The sequence below is a fragment of the Misgurnus anguillicaudatus genome, chromosome 9 (genome assembly GCF_027580225.2).
Source record: "Misgurnus anguillicaudatus chromosome 9, ASM2758022v2, whole genome shotgun sequence".
Classification (NCBI taxonomy): Eukaryota; Metazoa; Chordata; class Actinopteri; order Cypriniformes; family Cobitidae; genus Misgurnus; species Misgurnus anguillicaudatus.
Genome location: NC_073345.2, coordinates 10,244,573 through 10,272,568, shown reverse-complemented (window position 1 = coordinate 10,272,568; position 27,996 = coordinate 10,244,573). Strand labels below are relative to the sequence as shown.

The window sequence follows — 27,996 nt, the reverse complement described above, 5'->3', positions numbered from 1 at the left end:
TGAGTGATTCTGCTGTATTTTGCTTTATTTGTGTTGGCACTATCACATATTGTCACAATGCATCAATCAAACAAACCCAGTAAAATATGAAGTGCATGCATTAGCCCTCTTTTAAAGTGACTCCGTGGCCCTTAAACATACACAGTACTGTGCATTCAACACATGTAAACATAATAAAATCATAAATTAACTCAGAGTTCAGTTTATAAATGTGCAAAAACTTGTCTAGGTACTCTCAGTATCAATAGTCAGCCAAACTCATGCTTTAGGGTGTGCTATTTTATTCAATATCTTTAAACTGTAAGGTTATCCAGCATGTCAAGTTTGTTTATGCATTTTCGATTTTTTTATATAATTGTTTCTTAACCTATGAAGGAACATGAATTATCTGAAAACCTATTTGTTTTGTTCACATTTGCTTAATACATCCTTATATTGTTGTTAAGCATCAGTCCACTTGAGTATTAGCTTGAAATGTGTTATGGTCCTCAGACGGCACCTGTAGATCATCTTCTGACTGGACATCATTCTGATCGATTTTGGGCACCTGTGTAGTTTTTTGAGTGTCAGTCCTGAGTTTCTCAATGTCTCTCTTACTTCAGGAAAAAAAGTGAATAAAAATCATAAACAGAGTGTGTGAGAGAGAGAGAGAGAGAGAGAGAATAACACAATTATTATCCTGTGGACTTGAAAATGAACACAATTTCCACATTTGTTTGTTAAAATTTAACAGTAGATATATAAAACGGCAAATTGTAGTCTTTTTTGAAGCAGGAAATGCAATTTCTCAATAACATCTCAATCCACATGGAATAAATGATTCATTGAATTTAATCAATTTTTTTAAGGTAAGTGGTTGCAATCAATTTATTTAAGCTACATTTAAACAAAAGTTTTATATTTTATTTTACTTTACTAATCTTTTTTGTTTAAATGTAGCTTAAATCAATTGATTGCAACCACTTACCTTAAAAAATTGATTAAATTCAATGAATGTTATTTGATAATTTTCATTTATAATAAACATTAAAATAAATCTTTCACACAATACAACTGCTTATTTGATTCTTTGCTTGGGTATAAAATTAGGATTGCAAGTTATCCACTTTTTTCTCGAACACAGAAGTAAGTGATGTGACGGATTTCCCTTCTTTGTTCGAGACTCCCGATTCAATAGCCAGCCGGTAGAAAACAGTGTAGTGGGAGCACGCATAAAACATGATTTTAACAGTTAATATTTACTACACCTGCCATTGTGAACCAGTGTGAGGTTTAAATTAAGAAGTGGCTTGAATTATTTTGGTCTTTATAGCTAATTTTAAGCTTCATGACAACTGTGAGGGGCTGATTTTTTTGTAACTCATCTGTTTGAATTATATTAAGCCTTAAAGTTCTGCATAATTAAGGGCGTGGCCACTTAAATGGCGGGTGAACTGCTACTGCTGTCGCTAGAATCGAGCTAGGTGGGTGTGGTTTCAGTAACCAGCCACCTTAGCTTGACCCACGTCAAGGTGAGGTGAATCGGTCTCCAGATGCAATAAAATATAATTGTATTAATTTGAATTATTATTATTATTGAATAATTGAATTATTTGTTAAACACATGGAGGAAACTCATTATGAATGAAGAATATTCATGAATATTCATGACATTCATGACAAAGTATTAACAATTAATTACATTTTAATGACAAATTATATTTGTACCACTGTAGTTGAGGTCAAGAAAAATATTCATAACGCTGTTATAAAACTATCTGACATAGTATTAACCCTTAAAAGCGGAGTGCACAATGTTTGAAAAACGCTTTGGAAAAGGAAGTCGGGCCGACTACCAAAACACACTTGTAGCCAATAAGCAATAAGGGACATGTCTACTAACCGAGATATATGCGTATGTGTGGAGGGCGGGTCTATTTAAAAGAAGGTCCAGATTATATTGGGGTAGGGGCGTGTTTGTTTAGGTGATTTTTAAATGTCAACATTGGCTTTCAAACATTGTGCACTCCGCCTTTAATGACATTTTAATGACAAATTAATTTGTATTACTGGTAAAAACGTGGTCAGTTATGTTGTCTTGGTAATGTCAAGTTGTCATGGCAAGTTATGATGTATTGGTTAATGTCAAGTTGTCAAGACCAAGACATCTCAAACAATGTCATATTTGCATTAAAAATGACACAATTAAAGGAACAGTATGTAAGTAATTTATATCAATTAATCATAAAATGGCCCTGATATGTCACTAGACATTAAGAAATCATTTTCATTTCAAATACTTATATCACTGACAACAGTGGTCTGGGCAGGATATTGTCATTTATAAAGTGGAGTTGCAGCCCTCAACTGATGTTTATGTTGTCATGTTGTTTATTGACCACCAGTAGTGTGATTGCAGTACCAGTTTTGGAAACTATCCTACATACTGTTCCTTTAAACAAATGACACTTAGGGCCCTATCTTGCACCCAGCGCAATTGACTTTTCAGTGACGCATGTATCATTCGTATTTTGCACCGGCGCACAGCGAGTTTTTCCCTCCACAGACGGACGTCGGCAAACTAGGGAATAAACTTGCGCTCCCTGGGCGGTTCAGCGCAAAAAAGGAGGCGTGTTCTGGAGCAAACCATCCCTGCTGCTATTTTGCAGTTTCAAAAAACAATTGCGCCAGGGACCACAAAAAAATAGTCTAAGCATTGGCTCATTATGCTATTTTAAGGGCGCATACTTGACCATAATGTATAGCGTGCACAACGCGCACACACTTTGCTTATCTAATCTACACAGATCCAACAGTTATTTTTGCAAATCATAAATTGTTACAATAAAAAATATTAACACATGAGATAAGGGAAATCATTGTGGTGAGCATTGTGGTGATAGTTTTTATTTATTTTGTGTGGCTGCGTTAAAAAATTCTCACACAAATAACGATTAAAACATTTTCATAAGTTTGTGTGGCTGTATTACGTTTATTTTATGTAAATAATAATTAAAATGTTTTCATAAGAAACCTTAATGTATGTAAACTTGATTTGTAAGTGTACTTTGGGGTTGGACTGCTTGCGTTTCTTGGCTTTCAGCGGTGAGGGTGGACGCAGCGATGTCCTCTACTGGCGTCAGGTCATGTGTAGAGGCAGATCCACCTCCCGTTACACGGCGTGTCCGATTTGTGCTGGCAAGCTTGGGATTTCCCCGACTCCTGACATCATTGTAGCGCTTGCGGCACAACGTCCTGGGGATGCCAGCTGATGAGACAATTGTGTCTATTTCCTCCCACGCCTGTGGATCCGACGCTGATTTGGGCGGGTTTCTCCCATCCCCATACAAAACAACTTCTCTGTCTTTAACTGCTCTTACAAGAACGTCGGTCTCCTCGGCCGTGAACCGCTCCTGGCGTGCGCCTGGTAAATCCGTCATAATAATAGCAACCCGCCATGGAACTTGCGTATTTGTGTTTAAAGGGAATGTTGGATAGCGTTCTGATTGGTTTATTTGACGTTACGCCCAAACCACACCTATGTATAATGAACCTACTTCAGACCAACCCCTTATTGATTTGCGCCTGGCGCAAGAGTTATTTCTCCCACCGGGATTTAAATAGCAACAGCGCCCAAGATCCGCCCACAAAGTCACATGCGCTTAGCGCTTCGCACTTGCGTTTCAGTTCGTTAAAATAGGGCCCTTAATGACAGTTGTCATAAACGTGCATAACATCTCATTCATGTTCATGACACGTGTCATGTCATTATTATGAAGGTGTCATGTCAGTCTTATGAACACCCCTTAAAGTAAAGTGTAACCAAATCGCTCCCTGCTGGAACATAATGGTAACTATATTTAAAAAAACACGTTTATTTTACAAACACAGTGCAATCACCAAAATTAAATACATACATTTACAAATCTTACATTAATGCTTATTTCTTACCTGAGAGGAATAAGAACGATGCCAGTGACAAGATTTAGTTGCTCCAATATCCAGACACGACTTGGAGCATTTAGCTATATAAGAAAACAACAGAGCCATGAATAGCATCATTCATCATTATAATACAATACATTATGTGGGCATCTATTGAGATACAAACGCTGGGTTTAATACTAACATTGAGAGGGGCAATATTGGTGTCTGAGCCTGTCCTGTAGATCCAGTTTAAAGTTTTTTGCAGAATAACAGCCTGATGTGTAAGATGTTTCAGGTACTCTGAACTTTCTTCTGTCTTCTCGTGAGTCTCTCCAACCTGTTGAAGAAAACGCATAAGCAACTGAGGACCACAATAAGCCTCAGCAAATTTACATGGATGTCTTTTGAATTAAAACAGTGACAAAGAGCTTAAAAATAGATACAACCCATCATTTGAGGACCGTATTTACCTGTTTCCGGTATATGCCATAACGTTCCTTTTCATGCCTCAAAGCGGCACGGAAATCTCCTTTACTCTCATACACTTTTGCTAACAGGTGGTGACTACAAAGGGGATGAACATAAACAGATACTTATGCATAAACACATTTTACATATATATTCAGGTTCAATCTTGACCGCATCTATTACAAAATATGTGTATGTTTTTTTGTTTAACCTCTGTGCCAGTTTAAGAGATGAGGCTCCTTGGTATTTGGAGGTCAGGATCAGGGCATTCTCCAGGAACTTCAGAGCAAGATCACAGGCCTTCATACTGTGCAGGATAAGACCTATCTTACTCTGTACAGTAAATCAAAACAAAGTAAGTTGTAAATATTCATCTGTGTACAGGGGCGCAGATGAAGGTGTTTTAGATTGGGGTGCTGTGTGAATATGGCTATAATCTGCGCTCCGGACCACTTTAAATCGTTAATATTTAACACATTCTTTTAGATGCTGGATTTTAGAGAGAATTAAAGCTCTAACCTTACCCAATAAATACATTTATTTTTAACTCTTTCCCCGCTATTGAAGAGTTAACTTGTCAATTATGAGAAAACGCTTCCTCGCCAATGACGGGATTTCCGGCAATCCGTAATGCCGCTATTATCCACCAGGTCTTCCGGAACTTATAAAACCTTGAAGTATCTCCCTAGGGCAAACATCTGTATGTCCGTGTATGTTTTGAGGATTGCTCTGAATCTGATCTCCATCAAAAGTCCTTCACAAAAATAGAATGATCTCAGCTTTTTGCTCAAAATTTGTTGTTTTTGAAGAAACCTACCCATATTTGAAAGGTGATAAAATGTGAACGATGAAACCATTTTTTAAAGCAGATTGTCGGTTCTTTCATTTGATACAGTGAGGAAAATAAGTTTTTTTAACACCCTGCTATTTTGCAAGTTCTCCCATTTGGAGATCATGGAGGGGTCTGAGGTTGTCATCGTGGGTGCATGTCCGCTGTGAGAGACATAATCTAAAAAAAATCCAGAAATCACAATGTATCATTTTTTGACTGTTTATTTGTATGATACAGCTGCAAATGAGTATTTAAACACCTGTCTATCAGCTAGAATTCTGACCCTCAAAGACCTGTTAGTCTGATTTTAAAATGTCCACCTCCACTCCATTTATTATCCTAAATTAGATGCACCTGTTTGAGGTCGTTAGCTGCATAAAGACACCTGTCCACCCCATACAATCAGTAAGAATCCAACTACTAACATGGCCAAGACCAAAGAGCTGTCCAAAGACACTAGAGACAAAATTGTACACCTCCACAAGGCTGGAAAGGGCTACGGGGAAATTGCCAAGCAGCTTGGTGAAAAAAAGGTCCACTGTTGGAGCAATCATTAGAAAATGGAAGAAACTTAACATGACTGTCAATCTCCCTCGGACTGGGGCTCCATGCAAGATCTCACCTCGTGGGGTCTCAGTGATCCTAAGAAAGGTGAGAAATCAGCCCAGAACTACACGGGAAGAGCTGGTCAATGACCTGAAAAGAGCTGGGACCACCGTTGCTAAGGTTACTGTTCGTAATATACTAAGACGTCATGGTTTGAAATCATGCATGGCACGATAGGTTCCCCTGCTTAAACCAGCACATGTCCAGGCCCGTCTTAAGTTTGCCAATGACCAGATCCATAGGAGTCATGGGAGAAAGTCACGTGGTCAGATGAGACCAAAATAGAACTTTTTGGTCATAATTCCACTAAACGTGTTTGGAGGAAGAAGAATGATGAGTACCATCCCAAGAACACCATCCCTACTGTAAAGCATGGGGGTGGAAGCATCATGCTTTGGTGGTGTTTTTCTGCACATGGGACAGGGCGACTGCACTATATTAAGGAGAGGATGACCAGGGCCTAGTATTGCGAGATTTTTGGGAACAACCTCCTTTCCTCAGTTAGAGCATTGAAGATGGGTCGAGGCTGGGTCTTCCAACATGACAATGACCCAAAGCACACAGCCAGGATTATCATGGAGTGGCTCAGTAAGAAGAATATCAAGGTACTGGCGTGGCCTAGCCAGTCTTCAGCCTTAAACCCAATCTTTGGAAGGAGCTCAAACTCCATGTTTCTCAGCAACAGGCCAGAAACCTGACTGATCTAGAAAAGATCTGTGTGGAGGAGTGGGACAAAACCTGGTGAAAAACTACAGGAAACGTTTGACCTCTGTAATTGCAAACAAAGGCTACTGTACTAAATATTAACATTGACTTTCTCAGGTGTTCAAATACTTATTTGCAGATGTATCATACAAATAAATAGTTAAAAAATCATACATTGTGATTTCTAGATTATGTCTCTTACAGTGGACATGCACCTACGATGACAATTTCAGACCCCTCCCTGATTTCTAAGTGGGAGAACTTGCAAAATAGCAGGGTGTTCAAATACTTATATTCCTCACTGTATATTGTGAAAATATGCTGGCGCTGGCTGGCAACTTAAAAAAAATGCTGACAGGGAAAGAGTTAATAAACACTCTTTGGACACTTCATTCTAACTTTTTGAACATTTTCTTTATTTTTACTGAAAATAAATGCCTTTTTGATGTGATCAAGCGAGGTTGGTAAAAGGTGGATTCCAACCAGGGATATCATGTCAAATGCAAGATGTATGAGCCACATGTAGATTAATTTGAATTTGATACATATTTTAAAAAAAAAAAAAAAACAGACAGACCATACAGGCAAAACTACTGTAAATAGCATTTGCCAAGAAGTGATGCAATACAAATGAATAAATATAAATGAACCATAATTTGTGTTGCAATCCTGTGAAATTAGGAATTAGGGGGGGCTGCAGCACCCCCAGTACCCCTACTTCCCTGGCCCCAGTCTGTGTACTTTTATTAGTCCAAATATAAACTATAACTTTCCTTTTTTATTATTATTTGGGTAAGTGAAAAATTATATTGAGATTACATAATCAATTTTATTAACTTAACTTTTTTTTCTATAGTGTCTGTTTGCATTGCAACAATTTTGCATTAGCAAAATTGCAAAGTTGCAAAGCAGCTTTACAGTAAATAGATGATGGTACAGATAGTAGAGAAGGACAAAAATGTATTCAAAACATGGCATTATAGCAAATGTTTGATTATTATTATGTTTTTTAATTAAATAAATACAAATTCAATGCAGCCTCTATAAAAACTGAACCTATAAAGGCTGCATATTTATATGTTTCGGATATAATTGTAGTGTATCAAATTTTTGACACTGCTTGACACATCAAATGTTTATTTTCACACTGTATATACTGTATAACTCACATCTAATAAAGCCATCTCAGGATGGTCCTCTCCACACACCAGGAGCATCAGGTAGCGAGCTCGGTAAAGCAATCGTAAAGCAGTCGCTGGTTGCCCACCAGCAAAACAATAAAGGCCGAGATGCTTCTGTATAAAAAGAAAACAAATTAGAAACACATATAAATATTTCCAACACAAACATACATATCTTCATTTGTATACTGTACAAATATTGACACCAGTATAATTGTACTGTACAGTGTACACGTGTGTGCCATTGAACCCATGACCTTGGCATCACAGTACCACAAAATAATTGTATACTCACATATTCCTGTATAGTGTTTGGATGATCAATCCCAAGAACTCTTTCACTGATCAGTACTGCCCTCTGCTGGTGACTGAGGGACTAACAACACAAGTTTAATGTTTTAATTAAACAATTAATAAATCCACATGTATGCATGTACTGTAAAATGTAATTCCACCTCAGCGTAGTCTCCGAGGATGTAATGTATGCGTCCCAGCAGTCGCAGGCACACGCAAACGTCCCGATGCAGTGCTCCATACACGTTAGTGAAAAGACCAAGAGCCTGGCTTATTAACTCGCAGGCCTCCTTTAGACAACCTGGTGTATAGAAAAGATTAAAAAAGATTTTTCACACAGTAGTGATCATGTTTAGCATTGTACAGTTGAAAATGACAGATACGAACCTTGCTGCACCTTACACTGACCAAGATGCAAGAGGCGAAGAGCATCACTTGCTCTTGGAGTGATGTGCTTCACCAGAGGGAAAATGTTCAAGATGTCCTCCTCTGTGAAAACGGCTTTGTTTTCACAATTAAAGTTATACTCCCTTAAAAGAACCTAAAGAGTAGTTACAACATATTAATATGTGTTTATATAGATAGTAAATGTGACATGATGGTGAATACATTTTATATTCGTTTTAACTTTAATGAATGCAATCTGACATACCTGAATGCCAGTTTTGATGGCAGTCTCTCTGAGGAGCGTGATTCTCTGTAGACTGCATTTCTCCACAGCTTCCTTCACACTTCCACTGCCAGACGGAGACATATGTCAAATAACAGCACGGCATCTGTTTGTCTTCACAGATCAAGACACTCACCATGGCATACTGTAGTGATAGTACTCTTGCGATTCAACACTGATTGCCCTCCAGAGGTCACTCGGGGTGAGGTCGGACCAGGCCGCGACCGTACCGGCCACCGACGCGTGAATCCGACTCCTGCGACTCCTGCGCCTGGATGCCCACTTGTCGTTCTGCTGGATAACCCCGGCATCTGCGTGAGAGCTCAGGAAGCAGTTGAGGAAATGGCTGACGGAGGCAGAGAGAGCAGATGGTTCCACTGCCTGGGGTAAAGTAAGCGGATTAATTTTGGAAACAGGAGATGCCAGTTTAGGAAAGATATCAATACATATTATATTATTGACTTGCACAGCTTTACAATATTGTCCCGAATATAAGACGGCCCTCCCTTTTCAAAGTGTACATTTTAGGAAAATGTTTTTTTAAGGCATTTATAAAGAAAATGCTTTAAATATTTTTATATTTTAAGTCAAAGGGGACTAGTTTGGTTCCCCACATTCTTTAAAGGGGACATTTCACAAAACTTTTTTACATGTAAAATAAATCTTTGGTGTCCCCAAAATACGTATGTGAAGTTGTAGCTCAAAATACCATACAGATAATTTATTTTATACAACAGTTCTTTCTGGTTCTCGAATCTGATTGGCTAAGACCTATGCGATATTGTGCTGATATCGGCACTGTAACCGCTTCACCTTTCGTATCATTCCGCCACCTAGTGAATGGAGGTCCTAAGCAGGCTCATCTCTGAATGGAAAAACACAGACGCGCTGTTTGAATCACTCTCCGTTTGTCTCATTAGTTTACTAGCTCATAAATCAGTCTGTGAATCCCCAATCGGAAGTTATTCCATCAAAGATCAGCGCTCTTGGATGTTACGTTACAGTTAATGGGAGAAATGTCTTGTCACATCGTGTGGACGATTAACACTTGGAAAGAGGAATATAAACACTCGTTTTTTTCTGGAGCTATATCTTTTATCAGAACGCGAAAACACCGTGGAACTGCAGGTAAGCACCGCAGCTTTTAAATGTGGACATTGATCATTTACTTTATCGTGACGTGACTATTAAAACATGTTATGAGATATCGACACAGGTATATTTATAAGCAGAATGCAAAAACATCTCTTTGACACTTATAAAAAACAGTTTTATATAGTACTGACAAGAACAAAGTTTAATAATAATAATCGAGTGCTCGTATCGCGTTAAGAATAAATGAGAATGCAATAGTAACGTTACACAAGTATAGTTTTATTAACTTTTGCCTCGCGCCAAAACAATAACAACACAAAAGACACTAAATATGAATAAAAAAACAAGTACTAGTTTGATCATGACACCAAATACTGTCGCTTTGATCTCATTTTGACGATCATAAACAAACAAGGCCGACTTGAGAGCCAGGGAATCCCTTTCAGAAATGTAGCCCAGAGAGGGCGGTGGTCAGCGGGGCGAGTGAACACTGACGTCCGCTCATGCTTTGGTTCTCATTCGTACCGAATCTCACTAAGCAAACGTTCAAACAGGCGCTATCTTTACTAATCGACTGCAGATTTAAATATAATACATATATATTCTCGACTGAACTAATCTTAAAACTACACTTTGTGACCAAGAAACGGTAATATAAAGAAACGGCTTTTCCGTCCATTGAGTTGTTATGAGCTTCAAAGCAGCCGAAAGTTTTACCTGTCATTCTGGCCGCCCTCAAATCCGTGGCGGAAGAAGTAGTTCTCAAACAAAGAGGCTTTTAAAATAACTCCGTTGTTGTTTTCTAGTTTTCGTTTTTAAAACGTGTGCCGTCGAACTGTTGTATAAAAGCAATATCTCTCTCGGAGTCGTGTGATATAGCTCTATATCATCACGGCTGTGACCGCCTCCGGCACTCGGCCTGCGGCCTCGTGCCTCTGGCCTAATCACAGCCGTGATGATACAGAGCCACACCACACTCCTACTCGAGCGACACTGCTTAAATAACATGTTAAAATTGGCACTTTGTAGGTGTGAGCAAAAATGTGCTGTTTTTGGATGTGTCCTTTTAAATGCAAATGAGCTGATCTCTGCACTAAATGGCAGTGTCGTGGTTGGATAGTGCAGAAGGGGCATTATTGTCCCCTACTGACATCAAAAGGGGAGCCAAATTTCAATGACCTAATTTTTCACATGCTTGCAGAGAATGGTTTACCAAAACTAAGTTAGTGGGTTGATCTCTTTCACATTTTCTAGGTTGATAGAAGCACTGGGGACACAATTATAGCACATAGATAAAGTCAGATTTTCGTGATATGTCCCCTTTAATACTTTTTATATGTCATACAGTCCAATACCATATATAACCTGCAGTCCATCTGGATTTCATAATAATTAGCCTAGGCTGTCCATCTCATTGTAAAAAACACATAGCCTATTTATATATAATTAAGTCTGTCTTACGGTAAATGACTGTAGTTTATCAGGTTGCTTCAGTCCAGGTGAACTTGTTTATGTGTATTTGGCGCCACCTACCGCATTTATTAAAAAAATGTTGTCTTATATTCGGGACAATAGGGTATAAATACCACAAACAAAATCTGAACACTTACCAAAAGATAAGTCTTAAACAGATGTTTCGCACATCTGGTGATCAGCTCACAGAGTGCAGTTCTCTAAAAAAGGTTTGAAATTTCAGATTGCATTATTATATACAAACAGTAATGCAGAAAATGACTTACAGTAATAATTCCATAGCATTTAGGGTTCAAATCTTTGGGCATACCCTTGTGGTTGGGCATCTCAATGGGTACGAAGTTAAAGGAATATTCCATTTTCTTAAAAGAAAAATCCAGATAATTTACTCACCACCATGTCATCCAAAATGTTGATGTCTTTCTTTGTTCAGTCGAGAAGAAATTATGTTTTTTGAGGAAAACATTGAAGGATTTTTCTCATTTTAATGGACTTTAATAGAGCCCAACATTTAATACTTAACTCAACATGTAACAGTTTTTTTCAACGGAGCCTCAAAGGACTATAAACAATTCCAAACGAGGCATAAGGGTCTTATCTAGCGAAACGATTGTCATTTTTGACAAGAAAAATAAAAAATATACACTTTTAAACCACAACTTCTCGTCTAGATCCGGTCGTGATGCGCCAGCGTGACCCCACGCAATACGTCATGACGTCAAGAGGTCACAGAGGACGAACGCAAAACCGTTCCTACGTTGTTGTATGTCAACTGATACTAATTCATGTCTTTGTGGCAGTTTATTGTTTAAAATGGTCCGCAAATGTGCGTTTTATATATGTAACACGTGACCTCCCAACGTCACTACGCATTTACGTTAGGTCGCGCTGGACCGGACCTAGACGAAAAGTTGTGGTTTAAAAGAGCATATTTGTTATTTTTCTTGTCAAAAATGAAAATCGTTTCACTAGATAAGACCCCCACGCCTCGCCTGGGACCGTTCATAGTCCCTCGAAACTCAGTGAAAAAAAACTGTTACGTGTTGAGTTAAGTATTAAATGTTGGGCTCTACCAAAGTCCATCAAAACCAGAAAAATCCTGCAATGCCCTCCTCAAAAAACACAATTTCTTCTGGACTGAACAAAAAAAGACATCAACATTTTGGATGACATGGTGGTGAGTAAATTATCTGGATTTTTATTTTAAGAAAATGGAATATAAGGTGCCAAAGAATGCATTGATATAATACTGTATTAAAATGTTCTCTGATTTCTACATAGAAGGTATGTGGCTTTATTAAGTGCAAATATTACATCGAGACAAAGCGTGCCGCACAAGCCCTGAAAAGTGAAGCCAAAACATCTCGATTGCCCCCCAGTGACTTTTCCCAGTATAGGTCATAAACCCCACATCCCCCATGTGTTATTCAATGGGACTTGAGACCAACTAAACAATTTAATTACACTTCAATTATCTTGTTTCCGAAGTTGGTTTCTGTCATTTACTGTAGTTTTTATCATGCTGATGTAAATTCAAGTGTTTGTTTTTAAAACACATTTGTTTTTAGTTAGTTATTTAATGCTATAAAAACGGTGGTGTCACTTCATGATTGACAGCTGTGATATGTGCATTCTGTGAGAGCGAGGGCGGGGCCTTGATTTCGCGGCTTTACTTCCTGCTCACTACTGCGCAGCACTGGTCCCGAAAACGCTACTGCGCAGACTCAAGACCCAAGATGTCAGCGCCGTATCGGGACACTGGCGGCTTCACTTTTTACCATGGAAGAGAGCGAACGGGCATCGTCCATCTTTTTTTACAGTCTATGACACAGACGGTTTTACATCTCCATTTACAATCACAGGATTTGCCTTTAGAATGAAATGGTCTATTATTACCTAATTTGAAATGGACATGAATAATAATGTTTAGTTCTGCTCTGATTGGCTGTTTCTTAGAGCAGCTCTTTTGAGTAGCTCTGTGTTATGTTTGAGTCTGTATCAGACGAAGATACAGAATTTAAGGAATAATCATGTAATTACCATGTACAGAACTCTTATTATTATGCCTAGATGAATACAGTTTTACATTTAAATTCACACTTACGTAGACGTGATCAAGTCTTTCTTTTTGGAGTATCTTCTCAATATACTCAAGCACAGTGCCCAGGTAGCGAATATTGATGCCGTGCTGATGCAGTGCCTCTGTCAATGTGATGCCATCCACAGGCAATGCTCTGTGGTCAAGGCAACTCTTAGCCTGCGTAAAACAATTCAAATGAATATTCAAGATGTTATTTCTCCCCTTTCTGCCCGGGACACAGATGGGTCAAGATAAACGTCTGTTTTATCTGCGTAATGCAAACTTACAAAAGCAGGGATTTGATTGGATATTAGGAATTCTGCTGCATCCTTCAGCAGCTGTTTCTGGTTCTGGATATCTTCCATACTTTCCTTGGGAAAGCGTACACCTATAAGAAAACCAATAGTAATGGCTTATCACACTGTACTTAACTATGGGTTAGTATCTATTAAAGGGCACATATTATTCCCATTTATACAAGCTTTAAAATACGTCTCAGGGGTGCCAATAATGTGTCTGTGAAGTTTCATCTCCTAATACCCCACAGATCATTTGTTATATCATGTCCAAAATGCAAAAAGCGCTGTTTTCATGTCTGTACATATAAATGAAACACACATTTAGAAAAGCTTTTAGGTAAAATTACCCAGTGAGATAGTGGCTGTGGGCAGGGCTTTGTTTATGTGACGTCACATTAACAAGAGAAAACAGCATGTCTAATGAGACTGCTTTGGTTTAATGTAAATTAAAAAAGGAGAGCATAAATTTATTTTTTTTGAGTTGTTGGGTTCACATGTTGCCAACACGCTTTTATGTCCAAACACCTTGTAAAAGTTGATTTTGCATAATATGTGTCCTTTGAACCTGGCTTAAAGAGTAACTAAACCCTAAACCAACTTTTTTAAGTTAATGATCTGTAAAAATGATGCTTTATTAGTGCTGTTCATTGATTTTAGTAAGTTTTTTGACATTTGGATATAAAGTGTTTCAATACTGCAATATATGGTGTAAAAACGTCTGAGTGCTGCCCTCTTCAGGTTGAACGGTGGCTACTGCAGTTGAATTTTCCTATTGGATGTTGGGTCCAAAAAATGACTCGTGACGTAAGCAGGTTCAAGCTCACCACGCCCTTGTTACGATCTCACCTATCTATGCTTGGTACGAGCTTAGTTCGTCCCCTCTATCTCCGTTGGGATCTGCCCACTTTTCTTGCATTTTTCAAATATTGCCAGTGGGTGGAGTCAGGCTCTGACCGGGGGTTTAGTTACGCTTTAAAGTTGCAGTATGTAAATGTTAGCGGCATCTAGTGGTGAGGTTGCAAATTGCAACTAACGGCTCAGTCCACTACTCACCCCTCGCCTTAGAAACGCATAGAGAAGCTACGGTAGCCGCCACCGAAAAACATGTCATCGTCAGAGACAACTTAGTAAAAAAAGTTGTCCATTAAGGGCTTCTGTAGAAACATGGCAGCACAAAATGGCAACTTCCATGTAAGGGGACCCTCGGTGTATGTGTATAAAAACGACTCATTCTAAGGTAATAAAAACATAACGGCTCATTATAAAAAGTTCTTTAAACACCCTCGATAATATAGTTTTGTATATTATTTTGCATTTCTGTCAAGAGATCCTTCTAAAAATTACACACTGCGCCTTTAAGGCTACTTAGTTAATTAAGGCTACTTAACCTTAGTTAAGCAATTTCTTCACACTTCATTAAGGCTGTTGCTGTATTAATAGTGATTTGTACAAACCAAGTTGCACAGTGTAAAACACATTGCACGTTTAAAGGCACAATATGTACGATTTTTTGCATAAAAAAAAAAAAATATATATATATATATATATATAAAACTACTAACACAGTAACGAAGCATTGCGTTCCGCTCCAGATTACTCGCGGGATTTAACTTCATGTCATGCAAATTTTTGGCTCGAGTTCAATATTTTCAACCTATATGAAGATGCGTTTGAGGCCAAATTAGCGTCATCTGCATTGTGCCGCATGCTTTTGTGTCTATTTGCATCTTTAAATTGACTTTGTATTTAATCTACTTGTGCAAATCGCTGAATTCGCGTTTGGTGTGACATAAGTCATGTCGAAATCAATTCCTAACGACAGTAAAGGAGAAGACATTAACTCCGATCAGTCGACGGTCTTTGAAAGCGTCATCAAGCTTTTCCATTGTTGTTGTTTAGCAACCAAAAATTACAAATTGTGCATTTAACATAGAATGTCATAAACATGCAAATAAGAACAATAACCCACGACTTAAAAACAGTGAGAAATCTCAAAGCTAATTCAAAAGAAGATAATCCTAAATTATATTAATCCAGGATTAAAAATTATATCAAGTTTAAAGGTGCATTGTATAACTTTTAGAAGGATCTATTGACAAAAATGCTATATAAATACATGACTATATTATCAGCGGTGCATAATGACCTGTATTGTTTTTATTACCTTAGAAAGAGCCGTTTTTATCTACGTACATCGCTGGTCTCCTTACATGGAAGTCGCGTCATGTTTCTACAGTAGCCCTTAACGTACAAACTGCTCTACAGGGTGCGTTTCATCACTACGTTATCACAGAAAATGACATGTTTGTCCTTTGGCGGGTAACATAGCTTCGAAAGGGAGGGGTGAGCTGTGGACTGAGCAGTTGGGTGCAATTCACAATCTCACAGCTAGATGCTGCTAAAAATCTACACAGTGGACCTTTAAAATAAAATGATTATTTAAAATAACAAATTCACCTGAACAGTACACATTAGGGTTGAAATTAATTTCAAACGTATTTCTGAGGGAGGAGAAGATGTGTTTGATTGAAGAACCCTGCTGGATGTTGACAGGCACAGCCTTTGGTGAATGATGTATTGTAACCCGGTCTGGGTGCGTGACAGGCATTATGGGAAATTGAGTGAGTTCTGTCGAATTGCTCTTTATTGGAGTGCCAGGAGGTTGATTGATGTTTCTGCCTTGATTTGTACTTTGGGAGACAGTTTCCATAAATATCTGGTATCTGTGAAATAAAAATTAAAAGTATTTTTCACCACGGGGACACCTTCTGCATTTAAAGCTTTTTCATGTTGAGCATACTGCCTTAAAGGAATAGTAAAAATTTTATTCATGTACCCTCATGCCATCCGAAAAAGTTATATGAATTACTTTCTTCAGTTAAACACAGACTAAAAAGTTTGAAAGGCTGTTATGTTTTATTATATAGGCTTAACATTGCAAAGCTCCAATATGCAACTCTGAATCTGATTGGTTCTTACATAATTTCATATTTGAGTGAATTATTCCTGACTGAACTACACAAGGGACTCTCTATGAACACACCTTAATATTAATCTTTAAATAAATGAATGAATAAATGCTCACCTGTGCTCCACAAAGGCCTCAATGAGCTCCTGTCTTAGGCAAACCAAATGATGAGGATGTTTCTTTGGGAAGCCCAGCTGTTGACAAACAGGATTTAAGTCCTCTTCCACAGGAAGGAAGTTAAGATCAGGTGGGAAGGTAAAAAGCAGATCCAGGATGTAGTGACGACCATCATTACCCACAATCCCCTTGTGTTCCACCGATGAACACAACTCTACGGCTGTATCATCTTTGTTTAGCACGCGGTGGCGTTGCACTCTCAGTTTCTTACTGGGCTTGTCAAGCAGTTCCAGATACCTAAAGAAACAATCTATTAATATTTGTCATATTCTATGCCATAGAGGAACATTTTTGGGTCACATGGTTCCATAAAGAACCTTTAACACCCAAAGAAACATATGTTTCACCTCTTATCAGAGACAACAGTCTTGCCTAAGTCAACAGAGCCATAGAGGACGCTTTGTTGTCGATCACGCTCCAGAATTCCTGGCACGATGGTCTGTGCGGTGATGCGGTAGCCACGGTAATCGATCACCGCTGTGCCGAGCAGGTAAAGGCCTTCCTGATCCACTGTCCAGTAAGCTCCTACACCGTTCAGGTCACAAACAGGGGCGGCGTGTGCCGCAGCTTCTCCTCCCAGATCTGTGTATTGGTCACGCACGTCAAAGGCAAAGCTGAAGAAAATGTTGCTCCAGATGAATATCTGCTCCTGCGGTTCTTCACTGGGGTTGATGGGCATCACGTTACCATCGATCACTCCCATGGCTCCCCGAGTCGCTGTGCCCACGAAATCACTGTTAGCCTGATGAAACAGTTAGTGCCTTAGTGACATTGTAGCTAATACCATATACAGACAAACATTTTTATCAACGATTTTTGTTCATCTATAGCATCAACTAACAAAAGAATAAGATGTAAAGACACCTTAAACACAGCTCGATCCCTCATCAGACGATCGGTCAGGTTCTTCCTGGGAAGCTCTCTTGAGGTCTGTATTTCTTCGTTCCAGTCACGAGCCTGTGCTCAACACAAATACAGTCAATTTGATTAAGATGGACTGTCATGTTACTTACTCTCAACACATTGGTACCTGTCCAGGCAGATGTTCTTCATAACCCAAGCGGAAGAAGCTGACATCTTCTGCTCTGACGCAGTCCATAGTGTGATCGAGAGCTGGAGCAGTCCAGCTAAACACCTGGAATGGTGTTGCAATCCTTTCAAATGGGTGCGTGCATTCTCTAAAATGAAGCCATCATTAGTTATTTTCAGTGTTGAGGTCAAAAGGTTCATTTTGTGCAACGTTCTGTGGATGTTAACTCTTTCGCCGCCATTGACGAGATAACTCGTCAATTAAGAGAAAACGCTTCCCTGCCACTGACGAGAATTTCCGGCTTTCAGTGGGTCTGTTCTTTCATTTGACATATTTTTTGTTTATATATTTAAAGAAGAACATTTTCTAAAAGGCATTAAACTTTTGTGAAAATCATGAAAAATGCTGGCGCTGGCTGGCAACTTTTTTAAAAAACGCTGGCGGGTAAAGAGTTAAAGGACCCATATTATGCAAAATCTACTTTTACATGGTGTTTGGATATACATGTGAGTTAGCAGTGTGTGAACACAACAACCCTACAATGAAAAAAATCCGTCCTCTCCTTCTTTTATAATCCCCTTTAAACCAAGCAGTCTCATTAGACGTGCTGTTTTGATTCTCTTGTTAATGTGACATCACAGAAACAAAGCTCCGCCTACGGTTACTGACTGACTGATTAATTTTACCCAAAAACTTTTCTAATTGTTTTGGTAGCATGTTATAGCACAAATGCGGCTATTATCCAAGACGTTATTCACAGGAATCAGATCATTTTTTACCAAAAGAGCGAGGGCCGTACATCATTTGCATTAAATAGAACACACGTAAAAAAGCGTGTTTTTGCTCCCACCTAGGAAGGGGCATTTTGGACATGCTATAACTATAGGCAGAGCTTGCGGGGGGCAGGCCCCCCATTGGCAAATAGTATTTTTATAAAAAAAGGTATATTTCCCAACAATATACGAAGGCTGTCAAAATTAATGCGTTAATAACGCATTCACATAAATTCATTTTAATGACAGTAATTTTATTAACGTGCGATTAATGCAACGCTCAATTTCTGTTTGATGCTAGGCCTAGCATGTTGTTGGATAAATTGTGACACAGCCTTAGATAGTAAATAGTCATCAAACTTCTAAAGTGCTAAACTAATACAAAGGATGCGTGTCCATCCACTTGCGTGTCTGAGATTTTGGTTTCAGTTTGAAAACATGTAGGAATTAGAAAATGAAGTGCAGGACTTGATGTTTAAATAGCTATTAAGAGAGATAAACTTCGGGACCTGATTGATGTTTAAAGGGTTATTAAGAGCAACAAGACATTACAGTAGATCTTAAAGCTGTCTGTCCCAATGTCAATCAAACTATAAAAAAATAGTTGAACATATACTTATATTGTGTTTGACATTGTGTGTGCCAAATCTATTAGTTTTTTTTTTTAAATATATTGTTTTAGGCCATTTTGCCTTTATTTGATAGACAGTAACTGAGAGACGACAGGAAAGTACAGGGTGGAGAGAGGGGTGTGGGATCGGCAAAGGACCTCGAGCCGGGCTTCGAACTCGGGTCGCCGGAAGTGCGTCTGCACCATATGTCGGAGCACTGTTCACTACACCATCAGCACCATCTTTAACTGGATTTTTTTTTCAAAATTATTTTTGCTGACTCTTTTACTAATAATAACCATACACTGTAAAAAATTCTTTGCCGCCTTAAAATTTTTTGTGAAATCAACTTTTTTATAAGTCATGTCAACAAAGATGAGTTCTCACAACTTATAAAATATAGTGGAGAAAAGTCAACATAATTTTATTAGTTATATCAACTCATCTCTAGTCAAGATAAATAATAGTAAGTTAAAATGACTTGTAAATCCAAGTTGATTCAACAAAAAAATTTAAGACAGCAAAGTATTTTTACAGTGTACATTTACATAAAACATCCATATTTGTCCATGCCCATGTTGATAGAGTATTAAAAACTTGAAAAGTGTTCAATTAAGGTAAATATAGAACAGATAAAATGTGCGATTAAGTTGCGATTAATCATGAGTTAACTCATGACTATCATGCGATTAATCTAGATTAAATATATAAATCGAGTGACAGCCCTAAAATATACATATACATGACAGCTCTAAAACATACATGTATACTATTATACATTTAGGTTCTTATGAATTTTAAAACATTACTTTGCAATATCTTTGTAAAACAATTGTTAATCTGTTAATAATATGTATATTTGTCAACACGTGGCGCTTAGCGCCTTTTTTATCATAGATTCACATTACGCACCAAACACATATATTTTGACATGACAAGCCACACACAATACTCCAAACACATATTTTGAACCTTGTGCCCCTCGGAATAAAAGTCACCGGCCGCCACTGGATTATTGCATTAATATTATGAATAAAATAGTACAAATAATGCTCCTCATTCTTTTCTTTTAACTATGCGTTACGAAAAAAATGACCATTATCATGTTTAATTTTTTATCTAACCTTCAGGCTGTTATTTTTTTATTAATTTTAATTTTGTGGTAAAAATCATAGCACATGTTCTGGTATAGATTCTATGATAGACAAGTCAGGCTCACCAAGCTCAAATGTCACTTTAACTTTTTCCCGGCCAGTGACGAGGAAATTTGCTCACCTCCTTTTTAGCAAAGTACTGAAATTCTTCTTAAATATGGCACTAATCTGACTCAGGAGATCCGGCAGAGCATGACTAAAGATGCTGGGATTGGCCGGCTTTGGACTAAAGCTGTAAGATGTAGACCTACAAAAAAGAGACGTTCAAATAAATGTTTAAGTAGTTTAAGATTGATTTTGAGAACACCAGTAACTCACTGATTAACGTAAAACCCTCGAGTTGATGCCGTTACACTGAAGTATCTGTCCTCCATGGTCACCACATTGAGATACATAAGGTCTCCATGCATCTTTCTGTTTCCAGGAGGTGGATTCCAACTACTCATGGTCAGGACCTTCAGGCACTCTGTGGACTGCACGTACAAACTTCTTAAATGCTACGCTCATCAATATGCACCAAATGTATGTCATTTTAGTTCACATTTCAGCGCAATTATATTAATATAGTAATTACTAGTAGTACATACTTTATCATCCTACCTTCCCAAGGTTAGTCTGAGGATGTAGGGGTACCAGCAAACGCTCCTTACATCCGGGAAGAATGTGGTCTGGAGGACTGCAGCCTGCATACTTTAGTCCTTCACTTCTTCTCTTAGGCCGGCTGCTCTCTAAAAATGAAAGTATTACACAAACAATTTGGTGCCATCGTGCCTGTATTGCGTAGAGACTTTGAATATTACACATAATCTGCATTTAACATTTATGCACCTTCCATACGATCTTCTATGAAGTAGCTGAGAAACGATGGTGAGCTCCCCTCAACTCCATTATAGCCCTCAGTGATATCCAGACTCTTCAGAAGCTCTCTGATGTGGCGTAGATGAATGCGCACTTCTCGGACATTATATGGCTCTGGTTTTGTTTAAAAGGGGGAAATAGGTCTATCATCAAATATATACAAAGTTTGTACGATATTTACTGATATTAAACAGCTTCATATATCGACTACTAAGTTTAAATTGACCTATTCACAGTTGTTCAAACCAAAATGCTGGTGTGTTTCAACCCAAGCTGGTACATCTTACCCTCCACAACCTTGAGAACGGAGCCCTCTTGAAGACCTGGTATGGATCTAAGGTGGGTAAAGTTGTCAAGCGCGACTCCATTCAGTTGCAGGGAGAAGCAGGTGCGTCGACAGGTTTCTTCTCGATCCATCAACACTTGCCTAATTTCCTGCACCATCGCTAAAGGTGACACCTTGATCCCAGTGGATATATAAAATACTTCAACTTCATTTTGTTCTTAGCAGAGACATATATGTATTTACATATATTTACATTTATGCATTTGGCAGACATTTATCCAAAGTGACCTACAAGTGCATTCAAGGTACAGGAATATTAAGTGCACAGCTACTTTCGAGCAAGGTCGTAACCACATCTTGAACATTGGGGGGACCAAAACATTCAGGGCTATATGTATGTATATATTAAAAATAGCAACATTTCTGATTATTGGAGGGACATGTCCCCCTCAATGTATATTGTGAATGGCCCTACTTTTGAGTATATGTGACCTGTGCTGAATGAGTCGAAATAAGCAATTTCTATTTATAGTTTGACATTCTCTATTAAAAACGATGCATGATTTGTTGGAATCTGACAAAACATGACAGAGCTACACCAGTTAGAAGTTGATAAAGTCGGCAAAGTCAAGTTTAAGAAAAATCGAGTTAAAGATTTTTGAGTGTTCAAAAGCAAAATCACCGCATCCATACACTAAAATCACTGTAAAACTAATAGATTTGCCACACACAAAGTCAAGAACAATATCTATAGGAAAAATATATAAATATAACTTTTTCTTTCTTTTATTGTTTGATTGGCATCTGATTGTTACATAGGGCTGGGCAAAAAAAAATTGATTTTTCGATTAATCTTTTTTTTTTAAACGTGGTCGATTCAAAATCGATTCTCAAAGAGCAGAATAGATTTTTTCTTTCATATTTTTTTCCGCAAACATTGAATTTAAGATTAACGTTAATCTAATTACTAGTCTTATTCACTCTATGTCACACTCTTTTTTGCCTTGCGCGATGTTACCAAGGAGCGAGAGGCGAGCCTGTCATTCATTCATTCAGTGCATAAAATGGTGGTTACAGGTGCTTCATCGATGTGATGCCACCTTCACATAAAAAGTCAGAAGTATGGAAGCATTTTAGATTTCGCAAGCAAGACGACGACGATAGTGTTGTGGCTTTTAATTTATTTTTATTTATTACCCACTTGTAGACTGCTGTTCACTGTTCTTTTTTATTAATATAGTATTTGTATTAAATCTATATTCACTGAGTTGAATCGAGAATCGTGTATAAAAACCGACCCAAGACCCGGAATCGAAAATTGAATCGAGAATCGAAATCGAATCGATCTGGAAAATCTGAATCGATACCCAGACCTATTGTTACACATCAGATATTTTTGCCAACAGTTAACCAAAAATTCACTTAAGACATTACAGATTATATATATGCATGAATTCTTGTCAAAACAGATATTTTTAAAGATCACCAATTATCCGATTCACATTTTTACATTTCCATTGGTGTGTAAGTGTGAATTAGTACATTAACGATATGCAAAAGGTACAAACCCCAAAGTAAATGATGGCACGATTTATCGTCTCCAACGTAAATCTCTTTTCTTGGACTACAACAAACACACGGATTGTAGGCAACAGTTTACTTCCTGGGTTTTGTGATGTAGTCAAGATTGACATTATCATATTTCCTCCCCCTTCGGACTCAGCCTATAAATTAACTACTTTTAGCATTGCATTGTGAGCGAATCTTTCAAACATTGTAAGGAGCGTCACATTTCCGGGTGACGTCAGAGGTATTCAGAACAATCACGTACAGATTAGCTGGCCAATCAGGGACACAGAGCTTTTCAAAGCGATGAGTTTTGTGCAAAATCTGTGTGTTTCAGAAAGAGAGTGAAATCTGGAGCTTCAAAAATGTACAGTATGTGGAAAATAATATGTTTTTAAACCACACAAACACATAGTATTATACCAAATACACTAAATAATTTTTTTTAGGACTGAAATAGGTGCACTTTAAAACTGTAATTCGTCGTATATATCAGGGTCGCATGCTCTCTCATCTGTGTGCATGCTTCAGATTTGTCAGACAGTCTGAGGAAATCGTTTTCATGTCTTATCGCTTTTAATAACTCTTTTAACATCAATCAGGTGCCAATCTTTATCTCTCTTAATAACTATTTTAACACCAAGCAAGACCTGCACTTTATTTTCTCATTCCTGCATGTTTTAAAACCAAAACCAGAATGTCACGCACATGTGGATGGACACACATCTTTGTATAAGTTAAGCATTTAGGATGGTACACCTCTCAGAAAGCGTACAAATAAAGATCATTTTAAATGTTTAGACTATTTAGAGCATTGAGATGGCTAGATGAAAGCTTAATGTACATATTTTTATGAAAACCTCAAATAATCAACATTTATACTTTCTTTTCCCTTTAGCTCAAAATTAGATGTGTGCATTCCAACTCATTTTGCCATCACGGGTCACATATGTACTGTAAGTAGCGGGATTTTACCTGAAAGTCAGTGCTTTCTGTGCCAGGGGCCTGGATCTTGATTGTGAACCCTGCATCTTCAGATGGGTCCATGTCAGGAATAGCAGGAAGATCTTGTTTTTCGCTGTTGCCCTCGACTTGCTCAGTCGTATTGTCTGCTGTGGTGTCTAGTTCATGGTCATCGAGCAGGGTGTCAGGGAGTCCTTGAATTTTTGGAAACAGAAGAAAACGTACAATTATCCTACGTAATGCAAAGAACATTCTGTGAAAGTATAACCTTAATATGTTTAATATTGACTGAGTAAGATCATGTCAAAAATTGAAATAAATGTGAAATCTAACTTTGATGATCTTCATCTCATTATTATATTATGAAACTTTAGTCTGGATTTCACAGACAGGATCGCATATTACACTCCCAGATCTGCATTAAAGGAATAGTCTACTCATTTTCAATATTAAAATATGTTATTACCTTAACTAAGAATTGTTGATACATCCCTCTATCATCTGTGTGCGTGCACGTAAGCGCTGGAGCGCGCTGCGACGCTTCAATAGCATTTAGCTTAGCCCCATTCATTCAATGGTACCATTTAGAGATAAAGTTAGAAGTGACCAAACACATCAACGTTTTTCCTATTTAAGACGAGTAGTTATACGAGCAAGTTTGGTGGTACAAAATAAAACGTAGCGCCTTTCTAAGCGGATTTAAAAGAGGAACTATATTTTATGGCGTAATAGCACTTTTGGGAGTACTTCGACTCGCCTGAAAAGTCCGCTCCCCTTCTCACTCTCATAATGGGAGAGGGAGGGTGTTACTGCGCCGAGTCGAAGGACTCCCAAAAGTGCTATTACGCCATAAAATATAGTTCCTCTTTTAAATCCGCTTAGAAAAGCGCTACTTGAATGTATGGGAATTATTTGGAAATTTGAAAAATTTATATAAACTATATCATAAATAAACATTTTGTTTGGTCATAAGCAGACATGCATGCAAAATATTAAAAATTTTGAAGAATCCTGATACTTACGCTTATCAAGCCTGGATTTATTTGTTCAAAAATCCTTCAGAAATCATTCTAATAAAAACTGAAATTGCATTCAATCTTGTTGTTTTAAACAAAATTATGCTGCAGGATTTTTTTTACTATATAATATATAACATTTAAGTTCTCTGTTATATGCAACTCAAATTCCCAGTTTATCCCATTAAATCCTGTTTATTCCCACATATTCCCATTAATTCCATGGAACGTTTCCAGCCTTGAAAATTCCTAGAATTTTCCAAACATAAACACATACAATATAATAAGTTTATGCAGCTGAATGAAGAAGTTTCTCAAATACACAAAAGAATACACACCTGTAAAGTTTGGAGTGGCGAGGAACATCTTATCAACCACAAACAGGGTGAAACGTTCAGTCTGATCCGGTCTCTGTTCGACCTGGGTCACAGCGAGGTTCGTCTGTTCACGATCCCACAGATCCCACTTAATCTGCTCCACCTCCTTGTTTTTCCACATTGCATCCTGGTCCAACTGATGCAATTGATGCTCCACAAGATCCTGGCACGTATCTGTCATAACCGACACGTCTTTTTCTGTTTTCACTGGCTTTTGCTTTTCATGAGATGTTCTCTTCTCCATACAGTCCAAGCGAGTGGAGTTGTTCTTCAGGAGAAGATCTGCATGTGTGGTATCTTGCTCATTAAGATGTTTTCTTTTTATGATATCCATCTCTATATTTAGCTCTGAGTCAGTTTTTTTGGCTATACCTGGATCTTTAGATTCATCTGCTTGTGCTATGAGTTGCCAGTTTTGTGCTTGGCTTTGCTTCTCGTAGCCTTCACTTGGACCACACGCAGGTTCTTCGACCACATTTAGATCTGTATGCGCTACACTATTAGGGTTTTGTTTGATGCCTTGTTCAGATCGCTCCTCCCTGTGATCCAGGTTCACTCCTAATTGCTCCGTGGTCTTAGCCAGCACCGTCCCATCCTGTTCTTCACACCTGATGTGCTGCTCTGTATGAGGCCAACCATCATCTGCTATCTGACTGATGTCATCGTCATACCGTGAGGTGTCCAGTGTAGATGAGTCCATGCAGATGTGTCCATATCTGACCTTACTACCGGCGGCACGTATCAGAGTTTCCTGACTGAGCAAAGTTGGGTCCGTTCCCTGTCCATAAGTGCATATTCGATTTTTCGCACTGGGTTGGTCTGTAGGTATTCGGTAGAGCGGAGACAGCAACGGCCATTCATCCGCTGTGGTGCATAATTGATTTGTGGCCATCTCTGTGAACTCCCTATGGATGACTTTTGTGCTTGGCTGGCCCATATCTCCTCCATTTTGGTTACTTTCTTCTCTTTTGACATCTTGTGCTTGTCTTCGTGTTGCCAACAGTAGCTCTAATTCTTCTGCAGCAATGTTGCTGCTTAGCACAATGTCAGGGAAGAGGAGGTGATCTTGGTCCAAAATAGGAGATGCTAGCGGGTCACATATGGTTCTTGAAGGAGAGAGGCTTTCTATATCACTATTCTCCCTAGAAAGGAGTGGAGACCGGCCCTCGGTCTCGTCATCGACTGCATTACCGTGAATAAAATCTGATACCTTACGGCAGCAATACAATAAGTTTCCCATGTTGCTCAAGTGCCAGCATTTGATTCCAGTTCAAGCAAAGTGACTGTAAATACTCAGTTGTAAGGAGCTAATTTGGTTTTTTAAATGAGAAGAGTGCTTGTAAGTGATACTGGCAGAAATGCAAGCTTTGCTTTATTTGTAAAAGATGTGGACTGTCTGACAAACAGCTGAAATGCCCAATTATCGAATCTGGCACCAAGCCTAATGCGCATCTAAGCAATAGCAGAATCATATCATCCATAAAATATTAAACTTTAGATCATATAGATGATTGATGTAAAGAATAATAATGACTGCTGATAAAGTCTACTATAAAGTAAAAAAGTGTCAAAATGAAAACTTTTCTTAGTCGCTACGGATGAAAGCATAAACTATTTGACTAAAATCTAAACATATAAGGAGAAAAGAATGCATAATACTGTCATTATATTTCATCAAAATAAAAAATGCATTGAAACAAAAATATTAAATACACTTAAATCCATAAAATGATCTGATTTAGGAAGCCCTAAAAGGTTCAACTTATATATGAACCCTTTTAAAGTACTATATATGAGATCATTACAATTGCATAGAGTAAAATTATTGACTAGAAAAATAAATATCATTAAGCTCTTCCTATATTAAAACATCACATAACAGTAAGCATCTCCTCACGAGTTTCTCCCTCTGGTCCATAAATGTGTCCTTTTCCCAAGCAAAGACTTTTTGCTATCCAACAAACCGCTTTACATTTCCCTACCTCCGTCCTTCATACCACCTCTCCTCAATCTCTCCCCACACACATTTATTCAGGGAGGAGGTGTCTCAATAGTCTCTGCATCCCACTCCTCTTCCTGACAGATCCCAACTCGTTGCTCCAGTTACAAGGAAAAAGCAGTGCACGAGATAGCTTCCAGCATCCATCAATTCGTGCAAATACATTCAGGTCTCTTCAGTGAAGGCTGCAGTATGAAACAGGGTAAAGCTGTGTAAATCGCATCTTTCTGCTGTCGGCTGCTGGCTCATGGCTGTGGCTGAATGCTGCAGTACGGTGCGATCCAAACACACTCTGTGAGAGGCTTTAGCAGTCTGAAAAGTGAGACAAGGAGAACACTATTTAAATACTAAAGTCATCTCTTAAATACATCTAAGCTTTGTTATTGGTTTAAGCAAATTGTTAATTGTGTCTGTTCTGCTTTTTCTCCTGCGCTCGGACGTTCACCTTTACTCTATGCGCATGCGCACACGCGACTACCTGTCATCGCTTTGATAAATGACCTACCTACACAGTTTATTATTAATTTTTTATGAGTTGCATTTTAATCGTTATATTATTGCATAATGTTCATGAGAACAATTAAATGTAATATACGTATATTTAAAAAA

The 27,996-nt window shown here is 38.2% G+C and overlaps 1 protein-coding gene across 1 annotated transcript; it reads right to left on the bottom strand.

Annotated features, from left to right (window-relative positions):
- Positions 1 to 4: 4 nt before the first annotated feature.
- On the bottom strand, positions 5 to 27,854 carry cluhb (clustered mitochondria (cluA/CLU1) homolog b). Its single transcript, XM_055180675.2, has 26 exons — positions 25,350 to 27,854; positions 24,008 to 24,189; positions 21,468 to 21,639; positions 21,151 to 21,294; positions 20,923 to 21,050; positions 20,641 to 20,795; positions 20,444 to 20,569; positions 17,785 to 17,932; positions 17,619 to 17,711; positions 17,102 to 17,496; positions 16,695 to 16,991; positions 16,067 to 16,332; positions 13,598 to 13,698; positions 13,335 to 13,487; positions 11,368 to 11,430; positions 8,799 to 9,043; positions 8,645 to 8,729; positions 8,380 to 8,533; positions 8,154 to 8,293; positions 7,994 to 8,074; positions 7,687 to 7,812; positions 4,586 to 4,707; positions 4,377 to 4,470; positions 4,109 to 4,243; positions 3,931 to 4,004; positions 5 to 596 (listed from the first exon to the last, which is right to left on the bottom strand). Exons 1-26 carry the CDS (start codon positions 26,626 to 26,628, stop codon positions 449 to 451), a joined length of 5,106 nt encoding a protein of 1,701 aa, XP_055036650.2. The 5' UTR covers positions 26,629 to 27,854; the 3' UTR covers positions 5 to 448.
- Between the last annotated feature and the right edge of the window lie 142 nt (positions 27,855 to 27,996).